This window comes from Cibotium barometz, chromosome 28, assembly GCF_041138505.1.
Source record: "Cibotium barometz isolate CiBa-2024 chromosome 28, ASM4113850v1, whole genome shotgun sequence".
Lineage (NCBI taxonomy): Eukaryota > Viridiplantae > Streptophyta > Polypodiopsida > Cyatheales > Cibotiaceae > Cibotium > Cibotium barometz.
In genome coordinates, this window is record NC_141073.1 from 7,145,396 (window position 1) to 7,163,291 (window position 17,896).

The 17,896-nt window shown below is 44.6% G+C and overlaps 1 protein-coding gene across 4 annotated transcripts; it reads left to right on the plus strand.

Annotated features, from left to right (window-relative positions):
• The first annotated feature begins 211 nt into the window (after positions 1 to 211).
• On the plus strand, positions 212 to 16,781 carry LOC147622438 (uncharacterized). Of its 4 annotated transcripts, none has more exons than XM_086822007.1 (7): positions 214 to 396; positions 490 to 919; positions 1,045 to 1,156; positions 1,513 to 1,700; positions 1,805 to 1,832; positions 16,279 to 16,387; positions 16,526 to 16,781. In XM_086822007.1, exons 2-7 carry the CDS (start codon positions 608 to 610, stop codon positions 16,608 to 16,610), a joined length of 834 nt encoding a protein of 277 aa, XP_086678133.1. In that variant the 5' UTR covers positions 214 to 396; positions 490 to 607; the 3' UTR covers positions 16,611 to 16,781. The 4 variants fall into 4 exon arrangements, with proteins under 4 accessions (XP_086678135.1, XP_086678134.1, XP_086678133.1 ...); XM_086822006.1 differs by having other exon boundaries at positions 495 to 919; XM_086822009.1 differs by lacking the exon at positions 16,526 to 16,781 and having other exon boundaries at positions 212 to 919; positions 1,805 to 1,909.
• The last annotated feature ends 1,115 nt before the right edge of the window (positions 16,782 to 17,896 follow it).

A 17,896-nucleotide genomic window follows, 5' to 3' on the forward strand; every position in this document is an offset into this window, starting at 1 on the left:
TTTGATTAAAGAGGAGTTTTCTTGAAGCTCTTTTCCGATCTCAAACAAAAGAATCATAAGAAACAATTTTTTTCGTTTGACAGAAGTTTTAGTCATAGCGCAAATTTAGATTAAGGTTTATTTTACATAGAGATGTCTCCAACTTATTAATAAATTTTTATATCGGACACCTATGATAAAATATAAACATAATAATATAACACTCGTACCTTATAAATAATAATACCAGAGGTCGCTACGAATTGCAGCAACGATCGAGGAGCAAATCACGGCAAATATATATAGGGCCAGGCCTGTGGAAAGTTTTGTAAGGGTTTGGATGAATCGGCGCCATATAGGGCAACCACTGTTTGTCATCTCTGTGCAGATTTTGAAGAAAAACTCGTGGTTGAGCAGGTACCACAAAATTTAGGGTTTGGATATTCATGTAAGAGTAGGTCTAAATTTTAGGGACCAGAGGAAACCTTTAAGCGTCTGGATATCCTTAAGTGCAGGGAAAACTTTTAGGGGAGATGCCATCTCTGTAGAGAGGAAGCCTGCCCAGAGTTTGAAGCTTTTTATGGTAACACATCTGATATAAGGCAAGTTAGGGAATTTTTTTGAGGCCATGGTGATAAAAAGCCCTCATGCCAACCCTCTAGAAGTGGTGGAGGCCGCCGTGGGGGTCGTGGATGCGGCGTGGACAGCCATAGAGAAGCACAGGGACCATGCCCATCATGACGCTGCAGCCGCCTCCTGGGAAGACTGCATCAAGCTGGATAGGCAGCTAGCCCAGGAGCGATTTGAAAATCACCGCCTCAAAGCTGCCCTCCAAGAGCTTCAGAAAGCGCTGCACGAAGTGCGAAACAGGTACCCGAGCCCTTCAAATTGTGCTGCTATTACTCCCTCGATCATTCATGATGATGGCTGCCCTTCAGATGTAAGTCAGTTTCTTTAGTACATGGTAATGACATTTTAACTTTTAATTGTTTTTGTAGTGGCAGGGGATTCTAAGCTTCCTATGTTTGAAACAGTTGTATGAGAAGCTTTCTATGTTTGAAACAGTTGTATGAGAAGCTTCAGAAGAAAGTGGATTCTCCTGCATTTCTAGAGAGGCTAAAGGACATGCATGAAGTTGGATTTGAGGATTGTACAAAGATGGCCACCAAAGATGAGGGTTGGTTTCTTTATCAAGCTCAACCCTCGATACTCTAGTATTTTACACTTCCCATTCTATCCTCCCTCCCTCCCCCTTGGGTAGCAACTTGAGTGCTCACCCGGAGGTGGCTTAGTGCAATTATGGCCGAAAACAGCCTGGATGCCGGTGGGAGCCTGCGGGGATTGGAACCTGAGACCTCCCCCTTTCCAGTCACAAACCCTCACCACTAACCTACACATCCATTGGCTTACACTTCCCATTCTAGGAGAATTAGATGTCAAACACACCACAGACCCCTTCGCTTTACAATCCTCTTTGCATATGCGAGCTATGATCTTGTGAATGCTAAGTAGCTTAGTTTTGTGGACTTGCAGAAGGTGACAGGAAACCTGAGGGTTCCAGCTCATGGGTATGGATAACGGATGATTTGTTTGAAACTGAGGGGAAGGAGGAGCTTGATGGCCTAGAAAATGACAGCTACATCATTGTTGGTCAAGATGACGTCATTGAAGGCATAGCAGCATTTGTTGCCAAACTTATTGTCTCCAATCCAAGTGCAAAGGTGCACTCTTTTAATTACTTCCAAGTTCTTGTTACAAGAGGAATGCAATTTTGCAATGTTTATAAGGTAATTATTTTACAACTCCTTTGCTCTTTTTTTGACAGAAAATGTCTCCAAAGCAGGTCCAAGAGGGTAAGTCTAGCACTCGGACCATTAAGTGTGCAAGGAGATACATTCTAGAACTCGTTCTTTCTCTATGAACATAAAAGGTTAAAAAAAAGAGAAACTTAAAGTTCGGTATTTAGAGTGTTACACTCGTGTTTGATAATGCAAGTGCTGCTGCAAATTGGTGTTAGGAACCCTGATATGTGTACTTGTTGATGAATTGCCAGTCAAGCTCTTTTTTAAAGAGTGCTACCCTAGATTAAGAGTTGGGACCAAGTCATAACTCCTTTCTTGTCCCCCGCCCCCCCCCCCCCCCCCAAATCATGGTTTTTTCCAACGCGTCTGGTTCAAATTCCATACGGCTGCCCACGTCTGATAGGGTATACTGTACAGTGCCCTAAATTTTGGGCCTTTTTGGGTTTATGGTCCGCCGACGCCGATTTGACGTTTCCCCCCTGCGTGGCTGCTGTCGCCTGTACCCGACGGTTGATTGTTGAGCTGCTGTCGCCTGTACCCAACTTCCAAGACAAGTCATGACTCACGAGTCAACGCTCGCCTTTAGGACCCGTCACCCAGCCTCTTAGGTACACCCGGCACCGTATGAGTCTCGAGTTTATGCTTTTCTGCCTGCACCGTGCACGGAATCCAATGCAGCCTGCGCCCCCTTCTAGTATCTACAGCCTGCGCCTCCCTCTTCTCTACCTGCACCCACCTTTTTTCTACCTTCGCCCCCCCTTCCCCCTCTCGTGAGACTTGAGCTGTGGGCAGTGCTGCTGGGCCATTGGCATGTGCAGTGTGCACCACTGCACTGTGTGTGGCTGGATGGCATCATGCATGTGCAGTGACAACTTACAAGTTCACAGAATCACAACTTTGAAGTTTGAACTTACATAATACAAAGTTACAACTTACAAAGTTACAAGTGTGCACTGTGCACTGTGTGCCTTCCCCCTGAGGCTTTGAGCCCTCTTCAAAGTTCATACTTCAAAGTTCAAGAGTCAAGTTTGTTCAAACGTGAATTTTGTGCCCAATGTCGGCCTCTTCAACCTCTCACAAAGGTGTGTCTAAATCACCCTTTTTACAAATGGGTCGATCCAAGTGTCCGGAGTGGCAATATGTGATCCAAGTAAAGGCCCTTGGGAAAGGGCAATTCACCTGTAAATGCAATTATTGCCCTCATCAATGGGATGGAGGCCCGCTACGCATTCGGGCACACATTTTGGGCTTGGTTGGCCATGGTGTGGGGCCTTGCGCAAATGTATTAGAAGAGGTTAAAGATGTTTGCAAGAGGTTGCATGCGGACAGTCATAGCGGTGTTCATGGCCGAGAGGCTTTTGTGGATGCTTTGGTGGATGATATGGGTGGAGATGTATCTCAGGGTGCAGGGTCCGTATCAATGGGCACACAAGGAAGTGCACAAGTCAACGGTAGTGCAAATTTTGGGTCATCATGTAAGAAGAGAAAGATGTCTAAAGGGAAGGGGGAGTTGGCAAATGCATGGAATGTACAAGCACGAAAGCAAGCAACCATTGCAGCGTGCAGATTCTTTTATGCGGAGGACATTCCCCATTGGAAAGTGAGGAGTCCTTACTTTTTGGAGATGGTGAAGGCAATTGGACATGCTGGTCCTTCTTATGTGCAGACGTGGCCCTGTTTGGGCAGGCGAAGGACTTTTGCGCCGGCTCTTACGTGTTCATGCAGGTGTACTTTGCTATGCCTTGGGGCCACCAACGCTACACGCGACGTGCGACTGATGTCGCCGACGTAAAGTTGCCAGCCACTCGTCGTGTCGAGCTTGCCTTTGCCGTCTCCGCCTAGCCAGCCGTAACGCTTTCGCCTTGCTGCCTTCGCCGTGTAGAGCCACACGTGCTCGCTCACGCCCAGCAGCCAGCTACGTGTCCGCCTGCCTTCACCTAGCGCAGGTAGCCAAGGTTGAATGCGCTGGCCTCCTCGCTACCTCACGTATTGCTCCCCAGCGCAGTCGACGTATTGTTGGCGGCGTTTGGCTCCTCACCTGCTGCGAGCCTACGACGGGCTGTGGGAAATCCTTTGCACCTTTTCCTCCTGGTTGCTACTTCTCCAGCAACATGGGCCTGCGAAGCTATGAGCACCCTTGAGAACAAAACCCTAAAACCAGGGCTCTGATACCAGTTGAATGGGAGTTAGAATTAGGGTTAGGTTAGAGTTCATGTGTGGGAGACATACATAGAGAAGCAAGGGAGAGAGAGAGAGAGAGAGTTGTGGGGATAAGTCAACTCACCAAGATGTGAGTGTGTGACTCCCCTATCACACATGTATATTGCACTACATAGTGCACTTAGTACATTAAAAGTACTAAGTGTACTATGTACTATAACTTATGGGCTTGTACACACTATAAGGGTGGGCATTATGCCTTTACCCCAACACTTTGCCAACTGGATGGCACTCTGACTGTCACAATGCAACAATGGAATATCCCCTGTATAACCCAAATCAACCACTAACCGAGATAGCCATAATGCCTCTTTGCAAGCCTCTGTGACTGCAATATACTCGGCCTCTGTAGTAGATAAGGCAGTGCACTTCTGCATCCTGGATATCCATGACACAGCACCTCCTGTGAATGTAAACACATAACCGGTAGTAGACTTCCGGTTATCTGGATGACCGGCATAATCCGAATCCGTGTAACCATGCACTAATGCATCCTGTTTGCCAAAGCAAATGCACATATCCTGTGTGCCCTTCAGGTATCTCATGACACCTTTCACTGCTTCCCAATGCTTCTTGCGAGGTTTGGCCATGTATCTAGAAACCACTCCCACTGCAAATGCAACGTCCGGCCTAGTAGCAACCATGGCATACATGAGACTGGCACAAGCTGAAGCATACGGAATCTTGGCCATATCAGCCCTGTCTCTATCCGATTGTGGGCTGTCCATAGCACTGAGTTTCACATATGGAGGCAAAGGAGTACTAGTCTTCTTCCCCCCGTCCATATTGAACCTCTGCAAAACTTTGCCAATGTATTCCTTCTGAGACAAATACAACACATGCTGATTTCTGTCCCGAAGTATCCGCATACCCAAAATGTGATTTGCATCACCCAAATCCTTCATATCAAAGGTTTGATGCAGTCTCTCCTTCAAGGCATCCATCTCTTTACGAGATTTCCCGGCAATCAACATATCATCAACATACAAGATGAGGATCAATAGACTGCCATCCAAAGCTTTCTTGGTGTATAAGCAGTGATCTATGTCACTTCTTCTGAAATTCTGGGATTTCATGAATGTATCAAATTTATGATACCATTCCCTTGGTGCCTGTTTGAGCCCATAAAGACTCTTTTTCAGCTTGCATACAAGCTTCTCCTTTCCACTCACTGCATAACCCTCTGGCTGTTGCATATATATCTCCTCATGGAGATCACCGTGAAGAAAAGCAGTCTTCACATCCATCTGAATCAAGTCCAGATCATCATGTGCAACCAAAGCTAACACAGCTCTAAGTGTGGTCATTTTGACCACTGGAGAGAAGATCTCATCAAAGTCCACACCATATTCCTGCTTGAAGCCCTTAGCCACTAACCTGGCTTTGTATCTTGGCTTTGCATCAGGTGCAACTTTGAGCCTGTAAACCCACTTGCATGGCAAAACCTTCTTGCCTGTAGGCAAACGCACCAACTTCCATGTTCCATTTTTGTGCAGAGAATCCATCTCTGACTTCATGGCACGCTCCCAAAGAGCCTTGTCTGCCCTCTGTAAAGCCTCCTTATAACATGAGGGCTCCCCACAGTCAGTGAGCATCAAGTAGTCAACCCCTGGAACAAACCTGTCAGGGGCTCTGGAGGGTCTTGTGGACCTCCGTACCCAATGACCATCATTTGCAGGTTGCTGTCCAGCCTGCATATCACCTATTGGTGGCTCCTGTTCCATGCCATAAGGCTGAAACATCATGCCCGGTATCTCCTCTAACTGTGGTATATCCATAGGGATATCTTCTGCCATCTCTGGCTGTCCATTTGGACCATTTTCAGCACCATTTAAGGGCTGGTTTTGCTGCTGTAATGGCTGATTTACAACCCTTGGTTGTTGTCCATGATGTCCATCATCATCAAAGATGACTCTTCCAGGCTCCTGTTGCCTTGCAGGCTCCTTATACATGCATGTTTCATAAAAAATTATATCATTGCTGCGTATAATCTTTCTATTCACGGGATCCCAAAGTCTATACCCCATTTCACCTCTGTCACCATATCCGAGACTTCGGATCAAGTTTGGTGCGCATTTCCCTGCGTATGTGCACGTACGCAACGCAAACCAAACACTCTCAAGTGCTTGTATGACGAAGCTTCCCTGTCCATACTTCCTCTGTCATTTTCCCACCAAGCCTCGTGTTAGGTGACCTGTTTATAAGATGAACGGCTGTCATAACAGCTTCAGCCCAAAAACCATGAGGTAATGCAGCATGTGACAACATAGAACGGACCTTCTCCTGAACGGTCTTGTTCATCCTCTCTGCTGTCCCGTTTTGTGGAGGATCATAGGGAGTAGAGAGCTCTCTCTTGATGCCTTTAGCATCACAAAAGTCCTGAAACTGTTTGGACATATACTCTCCACCATTTTCAGAACGCAAAGCCTTCAGTGTTTTGCCAGTTTGATTCTCAACAAGAGCAACAAACTTCTCAAACACTGAGAATGTATCACTCTTCAAACGAAGAGGATAGACCCACACCTTGTGTGTGGCATCATCAATAAAAGACAAAATATTTTGCCCCTCCCAAAGAAAGCTGAGGCATCTCACATACATCTGTATGCACAAGCTCTAACTGAGCATCTTTCTGTCCAAGAGCTTTCTTGTGGGGGCACTGGAGTTGCCTGCCATATATACAATGCTCACAAAACTGAAAACTTGAAAACTTTAGAGAAGGCAAGTAACCCAAACGAGACAATTGCTCCATTCCTTTGACACTCATGTGTCCCAACTGTCTATGCCACACAGAGATTTCCGGCAGCTCGGTTGCATTTACATTAGCATGGTGACAAACACCTGCATGCATGAAGTAAAGAGTGTCCACCTTAGAGCCTTTGGCAACAACCAGTGAGCCCTTACTAATCTTCCACTTTCCACGACCAAATGTGGTAACATAATCAGCATCATCAAGGTGTCCAGTAGAAAGCAGGTTCTTCTTGATCTCAGGCACATGCCTGACATCATGGAGCATAAGCTGTGAGCCATGTGAAAACACAAGCCTCACATCACCTCTGCCAAGAATCTTGCATGCATGGTTGTCACCCAAATAAACTACTCCTTCATTGCCGGCAGTATACCTGACAAACAAGTCTCTGCAACCTGTGACATGAAAGGAGGCACTTGAATCAATGATCCATGAGTGCATACCATGACCATCTCTTGTAAGAAGTGAATGGGCATCAAGTGAAGACGTGAATAGGACCTCATCCTCACTGTCACCTGCATGTGACACATTGATTTCTTGAATCTTGACTCCACTTTTGCCCTTTGGCTTTACATCTTTGGCTTCATCTTTGTCTTTGTCTTTGCCTTTTCCCTTTTCCTTTTGATCATTTTTCCATTTGTAGCATTGCTTTTTGATGTGTCCCTTCTTGCCACAATAATGGCATTCCAAGTCCTTTTTGGAGCGGGACTTGCTCCTTCCCCGTTCTTGGCTTTTACCCCTTTGTTTGGATCTCCCACGTGCATTCATTGCATTGGACTTTCCAACAGAGTTGTTTTTCCTGTTCATCTCTTCTTGAAGAAGAGCACCCTCAACATGTGCATATGACAGCATAGCATTCGAATTGCTAGTGGCTGTCTTGAATGTGTCCCAACTCTCTGGCAAAGTGCATAAGAGAAAAGTGGCTTTGCACTCATCGTCCATTGCCAACTTTTGATTAATGACCTGGCTGACAATACCATTAAACTCATTTAGATGGGCTGTCATAGACGCCCCTTCCTTCATTTGAAGACCTATGAGTTTCTTCAACCAATACACTTTGCTTGAGGCACTTTGCTGGGCATACAAGTCCTGCAATCTTTGCCACATTCCCCAAGCTGTCTTCTCTTCACGAATGCTGAAAAGTAAAGAGTCTGACACAGACAACATGATAGTAGATCTTGCTAGCTCATCCATATCTTCCCACTCTTCAGCAGTAAGAGAAGCGGGCATTACACCCCTTTCTTTGATAGGCTTGTGCTGCTTCTTCTAGAGGAACACATTATAGCACTGGGTTTGCCAAATATCATAGTTATGTGAGCCTTCAAGCTTCTTGATGTGAAGCAATGAAGAGCTCTCACCTGTGGTTGCCATAGCAATATGCAACCTGTCAATGCCTGACTCCCTGCAAAATGTGCAAACACTGCACCAAAAGCACACAAAGTGCTCACAGTTGTTCTTGTTGCCATATACATAGGCAGTGATGTGTGTGAACATACTTAGGACCGCCGGGGCACATTCCTCTTTAGGAGGTTTTTTCCCCCGGCTTGTATATACGCCCATTATTCTAGGGCTAACTTATCTTTTGTACATTGACACAATCTAATACACTTTGTGTTGTGTGCATTCTTGCTTCTTCTTCTCCAAGCTTTGTGTGCTTTCCTGCAACCCTAATTCCAACAATTGGTATCAGAGCAGGCATCGGCTCTCAGGACTACGCGAGGATGTTGCAGGTTCTAGCAGCTCTACTGTTGCTGCTGTTTTATCCACTGCTGAACAAGCTTGTTGGGATGGTAAAGATGCGCAGGCTCATGCCTTGATTGCACTTTCTGTCAAACGTAACATCACTCCACGTATTCGTTCAGCTAAAACAGCAAAACAGGCTTGGTATATTCTAGCTGGTTTGTATGCAGGTCGTAACGAGGCAAAAATCACTTACCTGCGTAAAGAGCTAGAATTGAAGATTATACAGGAAGATGATGACATGAATGTTTTTCTTGCTGAGATTAAAGATCTCAAAGAAGAGTTGATTTCTGCAGGGGAGATTATTTCTGATCATTCTCTTGTGCAGACTGTTCTTGATGCTTTACCTGAGACATATCAGACTTTTGCTTCCACGTGGAGACTTCTTACTGAGGACAGACCTGATGCTATCAAGTATGATACTTTAGTCAACAAGCTCTTGCAAGAAGCGCAGTCTAAGTAAAACAGGGCCAGGCAGCGTGCAGTTGATCAACCATTTATTGCTGCCCAGCAGCAGAGAAGAAGTGGTAAGGCAGCCCCTTCCACTGTTTCTTCTCCTATTAGTAGGTCTGCAACTTCTTCTCCTTCCACAGGTAGCAACAATAAGTCTGAGAAGGCTCTTGATAAAGGTAAGAAAAAGACCAGGTGCAACTATTGTAAGGCAAATGATCATGTCATTAAGAATTGCCCTAAGCTAAAGGCTAAAGAGGCAAAGAAGAAAGAGTCAAATGCAGCCACAATAGCGGATGCTTCTACAAATGCAGATTCTGCAAATGTTGTGCAGGATACAAAATGGGCGTTTAGCGTGTATTGCCAGTATGACCCATCTGTACATGATACACGTTTGGCAGTTTCTGTTGACTCTCATGTTTGGTATTTTGACAGTGGTGCTACAAAGCACATTACCTCGCATCGTGATATGTTCACTTCTCTTGAGGCTGTCCCTAATGGGAATACTGTCACATGTGCCAATAATGCTTCTTACCCAGTGAAGGGCGTTGGTAAAATTATGCTTACGGCTGCAAATGGCAGCGCTTTCATACTTTCAGATGCTTTGTATATGCCAGGGATAAAGAAGAATCTATTGTCTGTCTCTGCGCTTGCTAGACTTGGACTTGTAGTCAAATTTGTGGATGACAGATGTACTGTTTATGATTTGACTTCTGGTGATACGATTATTGTATCTGGCAACTTGTTTCGTGGGCTGTATAGGCTCAATTCTTATGACAAGTGTGTGGAAGATTCAGTAAATGCAGTTTCTGATGAAAAGGCAGTTGCAGATGCAAAACTATGGCATGCTCGTTTTGATCATCTGAACTTTGCTAGTTTGCTGCGTTTGCAGAAATTTGATATGGTTGTTTCATTTCCCCCTCTTGAGGCACCATTAAAACATGTTTGTGAAGGCTGTATTTTGGGCAAAATGCAGCGTTCTGCCTTTCCAAAGGATGGTTCTGTGCGGGCCACTCGCAAATTGCAACTTGTACATAGTGATGGGTGGGTCTATGCAAACTCCGTCATTTGGTAAACACTTGTACTTCGTGACTTTCATTGATGATTACTCAAGGCATGCATGGGTATATCCACTAAAGGCAAAGTCCGAAGTGTTTTTGTGCTTCAAACAGTTTTTGCTTATGGTTGAAAATGTATCCAATTGTAATGTGGGCACCCTCCGTTCTGATCGAGGGGGGGAGTACATGTCTAAAGAGTTTGATGCATTTCTGGCTAGTCGTGGGATAAAACACCAATGTACAGTGCCGTATACCCCTCAACAAAATGGTGTTGCTAAGAGAAAAAACAGGTCACTTATGGAGATGGCACGATGTATGGTCAAGAGCTAAGCTTTGCCACATGCGTTTTGGCTTGAGGTTGTCATGTGTGCTGCATATGTACTCAACAGGTGTCCCACTAAGGCCTTGCAGTCTATTACTCCATATGAAGCTTGGCATGGCAGGAAACCTTCTATTGGTCACTTGCGTGTCTTTGGTTGCTTGGCCTATGCTTTAGTGCCTGTGCAACAACGCAGAAAATTGGATGATAAGGCTGTCAAATGCATTTTTGTTGGTTACAGTGCTGAGAGCAAGGGTTACAGATTGTATCATCCGCAGTCAAAGCGTATCTTGATTAGTCGAGATGTTGTTTTTGTGGAAGATGCTGTGCAGCCTTTGTTATCATGTACCAAAGAGACAGGTGTGAGCTCACGGGATGTATTTGATACGTTGTTGTCTCTATTTACAGGTGGGAATTCAAATGTAAGTCCTAATGAGGTAAATATTCAGCCTATGCAGATTTCAAACGACATCATAGATCACCCTATTTCTGATGCAGATTTACGGGATATAATTCATGAGGATAGGGCTGAAAATGAACATCCAAAGGAGTGAAAAATTCTCCTCAAGAAAGTTTTGCCCCTTCGTACTCTGAATTGTCCAACACTTGCTCCGAAACATTGGCCCTTGTAGATTCTAGATCCGAAATACTAGGTGCTTGAGGTGCCGACTCCATCCTGTCGAGACAGGCAGATGTGTGTAGCCCTATTTGTGTCCTTGTGTGTGTGAACAGCTCCTAAAAGGGTGTGAACACTCACTTCTGTGGTGTGTGAACCCACTCAAAGCATTATCTAGATATTTTATGTGTGTTTGACGTAAGCAATGATGTCATGAGCTGAACCTTTATACCTATAAACGTATTGTACTTGATTGAAGAAATACAACAGTCACATCATATGAGTCATGCATTACTGCCTCTCCCTTGAGTATTATTCTCTCTCTACCCTTCTCTCTTCTTCTCTTTGCACACGTTCACAATGGCCGTCTTCCATCCTCCCTAGTCCCCCCCGATTTTTCCACAAATGCTATCAGAGCTAGAGCTGTGCACCTCTGTCGCCGCCGCTTGTCGTGGGATCGCCTGCCACCTCCACCGGCTGAGCTAGTTGCTCGGCTGGCTGGGTGGACCAAGGGAGGCAAAGACACTGGTTGAGCCACTGAGTCGCTTGGCCACCAGGCGGAGCTTTGCCATTCCTTGGCTTTCCCATCAGCATGCTTTTTTCGCCTTGTGTGATGCTGATGGTGCATTTCGCTGCTACTTCTACACCCTTGTCGGTGACCCCTTCTGCTCCCAACTCCCTTCTCCTTGGTGATCTACCCCAAGCTCTTGTCTGGCCGCTTAGTCTTTCTATCGCCTCCTCCACAGCCATTCGCTGAGCCACTTTGCCCTTGTGTATTCATTGCCCATTTACATCCATTGCTCCCACTTCTCTATTGTTGCTTGTCTTCACTACTTTGGCGAGACAGTACCTTTGCAGCTCTACTGCTGTGAGCTTCTCCTGTGACATCACCATTAGCATCTTGTCTTTGCCTGTCCACCAAACCTACCTTTGCTTCAACGTCTTGGCTCTCTTTCTCAATGTGTCGCCATTGTTAGTGATACTCCGCTAATCTACAGAGCCTTTGCTACACATTTCTTAACATGGACTGACCCGCTTCATCCACTACCTACAATATGGCTAGATTCGGCGGCACTGGCTTCTCGACATGGCAGACGAAGATGCAACTACTACTTACGAGGGACGGGATGTGGAACATCGTCAAGGGAGTGGACAAGAAGATTGGACCGGAGGAAGGTGTTGAAAAGATTCATCTCTGAGAGGACCAAAATGATCAGGCAACTGCTCTCATTGGGCTGAGCCTTGCTGACAATCTTATACATCATTTTGATCTAAAAAAGTTTGCAAAGGACGTATGGGAAAAAATGGAAAGCTTAAGTCGTGAATTCAAAAGTATTCTTAAAGCAAGAATTCTTTGATTTAAAGATGAATGAAAGTGATGACCTCAGTGAACATTTAGGCAATATTGGGTCTCTCACTCAACAACTCTCCAGTCTTGGGGTGGTTGTTGAAGGGGATGACAAAGTCGTCGTGCTTCTCAAGAGCATACAAGGGGTATCACACTTTTCCCAAATCCTAATTGTTCTCTAGTTAGCCAAAGATACATCTTATGAAGACATATTATCAATGCTCATTGAAGAAGACAGAAGTCTCAAAGAGCAGAGTGACAGTAGCATTGATCTTGACAGAGCTATGCTAAGCAAATGGAAAAACAAGAAAGGAAGTGTTACATGCGGAAGCTCTGGAGTCTTCTTTCAGCCCTAAACACATCTTGGAACATGCTGATGCAAAAATGCAAACAGAAGAGAGAGAGAGGAGAGAGAGAGATAGCTGAGTATATCATATAGTACAAAAAGGCACATCAGATTTGCAGCCCTTGGCTGCCTTCAATGAAAAGGTGAAAATACCTAATCTATGCCTAGTTCTATGACCCAGCCAACAGGGCTGAATGAGTCACAACAATGAGCCTTGGTGCCTTTTATAGGCTTGGGAGAGAACCCATGGACTGGCCGACTACTGGTTGGCCAGGACATATAATCCAATATTTAGTTGCAGCCGACAGGTCATCTAGGTCATCAAGCGCTGGCCAACAACTCACCATGTCCTCCACCAATTAACTCCTTTGCCAAAACAACCACCTAAGCTCCACATTCTGGTTCTTATGTGTCTTTATCTTGTTGCCCTTCAGGAAGCCTCTGAGTTCAGCCATTGCATGTCTTGCACATGACATCCCCCTATGCTAAACTTGATGACGGGATTCCAATCTGTAATCTTGGATGACTGTCATCATCCCATTCTCTGTTCCCAGAGTCCCTCTGTCCTTGTCCTTGAACACTGTCTTTGGTCTTCTTTTGCTGAGAAATGAGTCTGGCACTGTCACTCCACCCCTTGGAGGATCAACCTCCCCTGGAACCGTTGCTTGAAAGCCTTTCCTGGGTGCCCCAAGTGGCACCCGACTCACAGGACTGCCATCCCCTTGGGCTTTGTGGAACACCACCAACAAACCTCCTAGGAGTTCTTCCTTGTCTTGTGTTCCTTGCCTTGGGCCTTGTACTTGTGCACTTTCCTGTACCTTGGACCTGTACACCTTCATCTGGGACTGAATCAATGTTTAGCCTTGCTGAGCCTAATGCTTTGATACCATTGTTACATGTGGAAGCTCTGGGAGTCTTCTTTCAGCCCTAAACACTTCTTGGAACATGCTGATGCAAAAACGCAAACAGAAGAGAGAGAGATAGGAGAGAGAGAGATAGCTGAGTATTCAGTATATCATACAGTACAAAAAGGTACATCAAATTTGTAGCCCTTGGTTGCCTTAAATGAAAAGGTGAAAATACCTAATCTATGCCTAGTTCTATGACCTGGCCAACAAGGGCTAAATGAGTCACAACAATGAGCCTTGGTGCCTTGTTTAGGCTTGGGAGAGAACCCATGGACTGGCCGACTGCTGGTCGGCCAGGTCCAAGACATATAATCCAATATTTAGCTGCAGCCGACAGGTCATCCAGGTCATCAAGCGCTGGCCGACAGCTCACCATGTCCTCCACCAGTTAACTCCTTTGCCAAAACAGTCACCTAAGCTCCACTGTCTGGTTCTGATCTGTCTTTATCTTGTTACCCTTCAGGAATAGCCTCTGAGTTCAGTCATTTCATGTCTTGCACATGACAGGAAGCAAGATCAAGTGTCATTACTGCAAAAGACTTGGGCACAAGGAAGCTCAATGCTTCAAGAAGATGGAATAGAAACACAAGAAGCATCATGCACACTCGGCAGCTAAAGAAAATGAAGAAGAAGAATAGGTTTCTAAATGAGAAAGATTATGATCGGGCTTTCTAAACATTTATGTGTGGGTCAAGGGTTCTCTGCCTAGGTTGTCCCCCAAAATGAGATATAATAATGTTATTTTTCTGTGAGTTTTCTGAGCTGTGTAAAAGGGGCCTTGATCATATAAAATGTTTCATTTCCATGTCATTTCCCTCACCTCTTGCTTGAGTGCAAACTGTTGCACTTGGCAAGTTATGAGGATGGGGGGGCTTTTATGCTAAGGAGGAGCTCTTGGAGCTTGCAGCTATGGTGGAGCTCCTTTATCGTGCCTTGTTGACCGGAGGTCCGAGTGCTGGCACTCCGGAGGCTATCACTGTTGTTGTTGCTGGAGGCCTTCTTGAGCACTACTCCCCATTTGCTTGGAGGGGGGGATTGTTAGGTATTCGGAGGCTCATGTATGTGAACGAGTCCTTGTTATTGCCCCGTCGTGTGTACCCCTGTTTATGTGTCCTTGTGTGTGTGTGTGTGAACAGCCCCTAAAAGGGTGTGAACACTCACTTATGTGGTTATGTGTGTGAACCTAGTAACCATAATATCTAGATATTTTGTGTTTGACATAAGCAATGATGTCATGAGCTGAACCTACAATACCTATAAAGGTATTGTACTTGATTGAAGAAATGCAATAGTCACATCATTTGAGTCGTGCATTACTGCCTCTCTCTTGAGCATTATTCTCTCTCTACCCTTCTCTCCCTTCATCTCTCTTCACATGCTCACAATGGTTGTCTGCCATCCTCTCTAGCTCTCCCCAGATTTTGCCACAATTTTAGCCGCCTGCGTGTCCATGGATGCTTTCATGCTGAGAAGCAAATCAATGAGTTGTGAATCCATGACAAAGTACTAGGTGAGGGATCTCAGCCTTGCACGATGAGCTAAGGGTTTGGTGAGGGAGGGAAGCACAAAATATACCCCAATAACCTAGGTGCCAATGAAGAGAACCCAAGTATTAACTCTTCCCAAACCCGAACTTCTGCACTCTTGGAATCTAAGTCCCCTACCCTATCCAAGCAGTCAACGCACATGGGTGTGAGAGAAGAAAAAAAATTGCAGGTTCCCTAGGCTCTGATACCAACCGTAGAACACTTGTGCCTATGTGCTAGGGTTTTCCAGAGATGGAAAGGAGAGTGCGGCGGAATCACGCATACAACACACACAAGGGTCCTAAACTATTGCTTTGTATTAGGTACAAGAGAAATAATACAACTGAAATTCAAGTACAAGATGTGGTTGAGAATGAAGGCATCAAATCATGCCTTGTGACCTATTGTGCACTCCTGGCTAGCACTTTGCCTATAAAGAAACGCTATGGACTTTCATTGAGGCACATGTATTAGTCTTCGATGAAGCTTATATCTAAGACTATGTGGTAAAGTGTTGACTGGTGGGGTTATTTTAGATCTACCCAGGCCTAGTAGAGCACAATGCTATTTTAGCACGATTTCACCATTTTGACATAATGAGTGACATGACTTGAAATTGCTGGATAGTTCAAGTAGTCAATACCGATGAAGCCAAATTTTCTAGCAATTTGGTGGCATGGTTGAGTATCTTCTAGCAAGGCCAACCCAGTAGCCGATGCGTTAAGTAGGAAAGTGTCGGTGGTCTCCCCTTGCTTAGTGCCTTGCTCGCGGATTTCTCTTCCCTTGCTAAGTGGCGTGGGCTGGAGAACCTCTTCTTCTTGGTTTCGTATTGTATTTCGAATCTAGTGCTTGACACCCACTATCTTGTACTCATAACACTCTATTGGAATAAAGAATTCCTTTTTTTTGGTGGGGGTGGGGTGTGTGTGTTGGATTGTTTCATCCCTAGTGTGGTGTACTGTGCTCTTTTGTGTTGTGTGAATTTGGTTAAGTGCTACCCGGCGTTATTCTCTTTAATGGATATAACTGCAAGATTAGGGCTCTTTATCCGGTTTATGCACTTTTTTGAATATAAGTGCACTTTTTTGCAGTGATATGTATGCCTTTTGCAAAGATGGAAAGAAAGGGAAGGCTTAGAAAATTATGGAGCACTGCCAAGTTTGTGTGAGTGCGATAAAAGTTTTTGCACTTTTTTGAATATAAAGTGCACTTTTTTGCAGTGATATCTATGTCTTTTGCAAAGATGGAAAGAAAAGGAAGGCTTAGAAAATTATGGAGCACTGCCAAGTTTCTCTATGTTAGTGCGACTTGGACCACGGCTGCTGTGGGGTAATCCTCAAGCTCTCTTTGCTATGCGTCTCTTAGGTGTTCAAGTGCTCCATAGTTTCAATAAATGTCTTGAAGGTTTTGAGAGCTTTCAGTTTTGGCTATGTTAGGACAAATGTGCAAAGTCTGGAGTTTGTGCAGGTTGTACAAGAATCCACTCTTAGTAAAAGCTTTATTTAAAGCTCTTACACTGTCGAGCCGGCTGGTCATCAAGGTTCTTACTTGACAGATTACAGACGGGTGCTTTCTTGACAATGTATAAATCTCCTCCTAATTATTACTGACATAAAACATAATTGGTAATTATTTTGTAAGATGTAAATATCAAATTGAGTATTTGGGCTTAAAAGCTTGTAACAAATCAATTCTTATTATTTTCAAAGATTCTTCTTGAAAATTGTAAGGACCTCTCTTGAAAAAAACCTTAAAAAAAAACTGCTTTGTGTAATTGCAGAGTAGATGTGAAGTTGCACGTTTTTGCGTTTGGCTTTGTATTGACTTGCAAGCCAAGCTACTTAAGGTCTGAATTTTAATCATTCTCTTTATCTACTTGTGTGTCCTTCAAGTACGTGTCATGTAGATATGAACTAGAAAAATATATATTCCTTTTCTAGAAAGGGGAGGAACGTCATCTTATTAGAAAGATGCATCATCAATCTCCCCTGTGGAGACTTCTTGTGTGTCAATCTCTTGTGGGGACTCCCATGTACTTATATCACCCCTCAATGAAACACCCCATAGTAAGAGTCCACTAACATGTGTGGAACGTAGAAGGGGTAGGCCAGCACTTGCCACCTAAAGGTAACCTCAACACCATATGCAATGGTAAGCCCACCTCCCGAGCTAGAGACCAACACAGCCTTCTGCACGCTCAAGGCATGTGCGGTGCACAGTAAGGAGCATCTGTGTCGTTAAGATACTTGAGGGAAAGTACTTCTCAAAAACACACATTGGCACCATAAGCTCTCTTGGTTGACGTGATCTCTTCTTCTATCATTATGTTTGGATCAAGTGTGGTGTTTATTAACTGATCTTGATGATAAAATGTGTGCAAAAGTGTTAAAAAAATCTGATGTGGCATCTTAACAAAATCATTCAAGCTAGTAGAATGGATTGGGAGCACAAGCTTATAGTTGCACTTTGGGTGCACCAAACATCTTACACAAAGTGGCAACTCAATATACGCTGTTTTCGGTTGACCTTTGGAGTTCACACTCTAATGCCTATGGCATATATAGTACGGAGCTTCAGGGTCACAATCAGCAAGAGGGTGACCAAGAACTTGATGATTGAGCTGATTGATCTTGCAAATTTGGAAGAGAGAAGACTCTTGGCCATGCATGAAAGTTGGAAGAGACCAGACCCTTGGCCATGCATGAAAATTTGGAAGAGACTAGACTCTTGGCCATGCATGTGTTAATGGTTGAAAAGCTCTGATGAAAGAAATGGTTCGACCCACACATTAGTGATAATCACTTTTTGCACATCATAGAGTAGGACTACATACCCTCT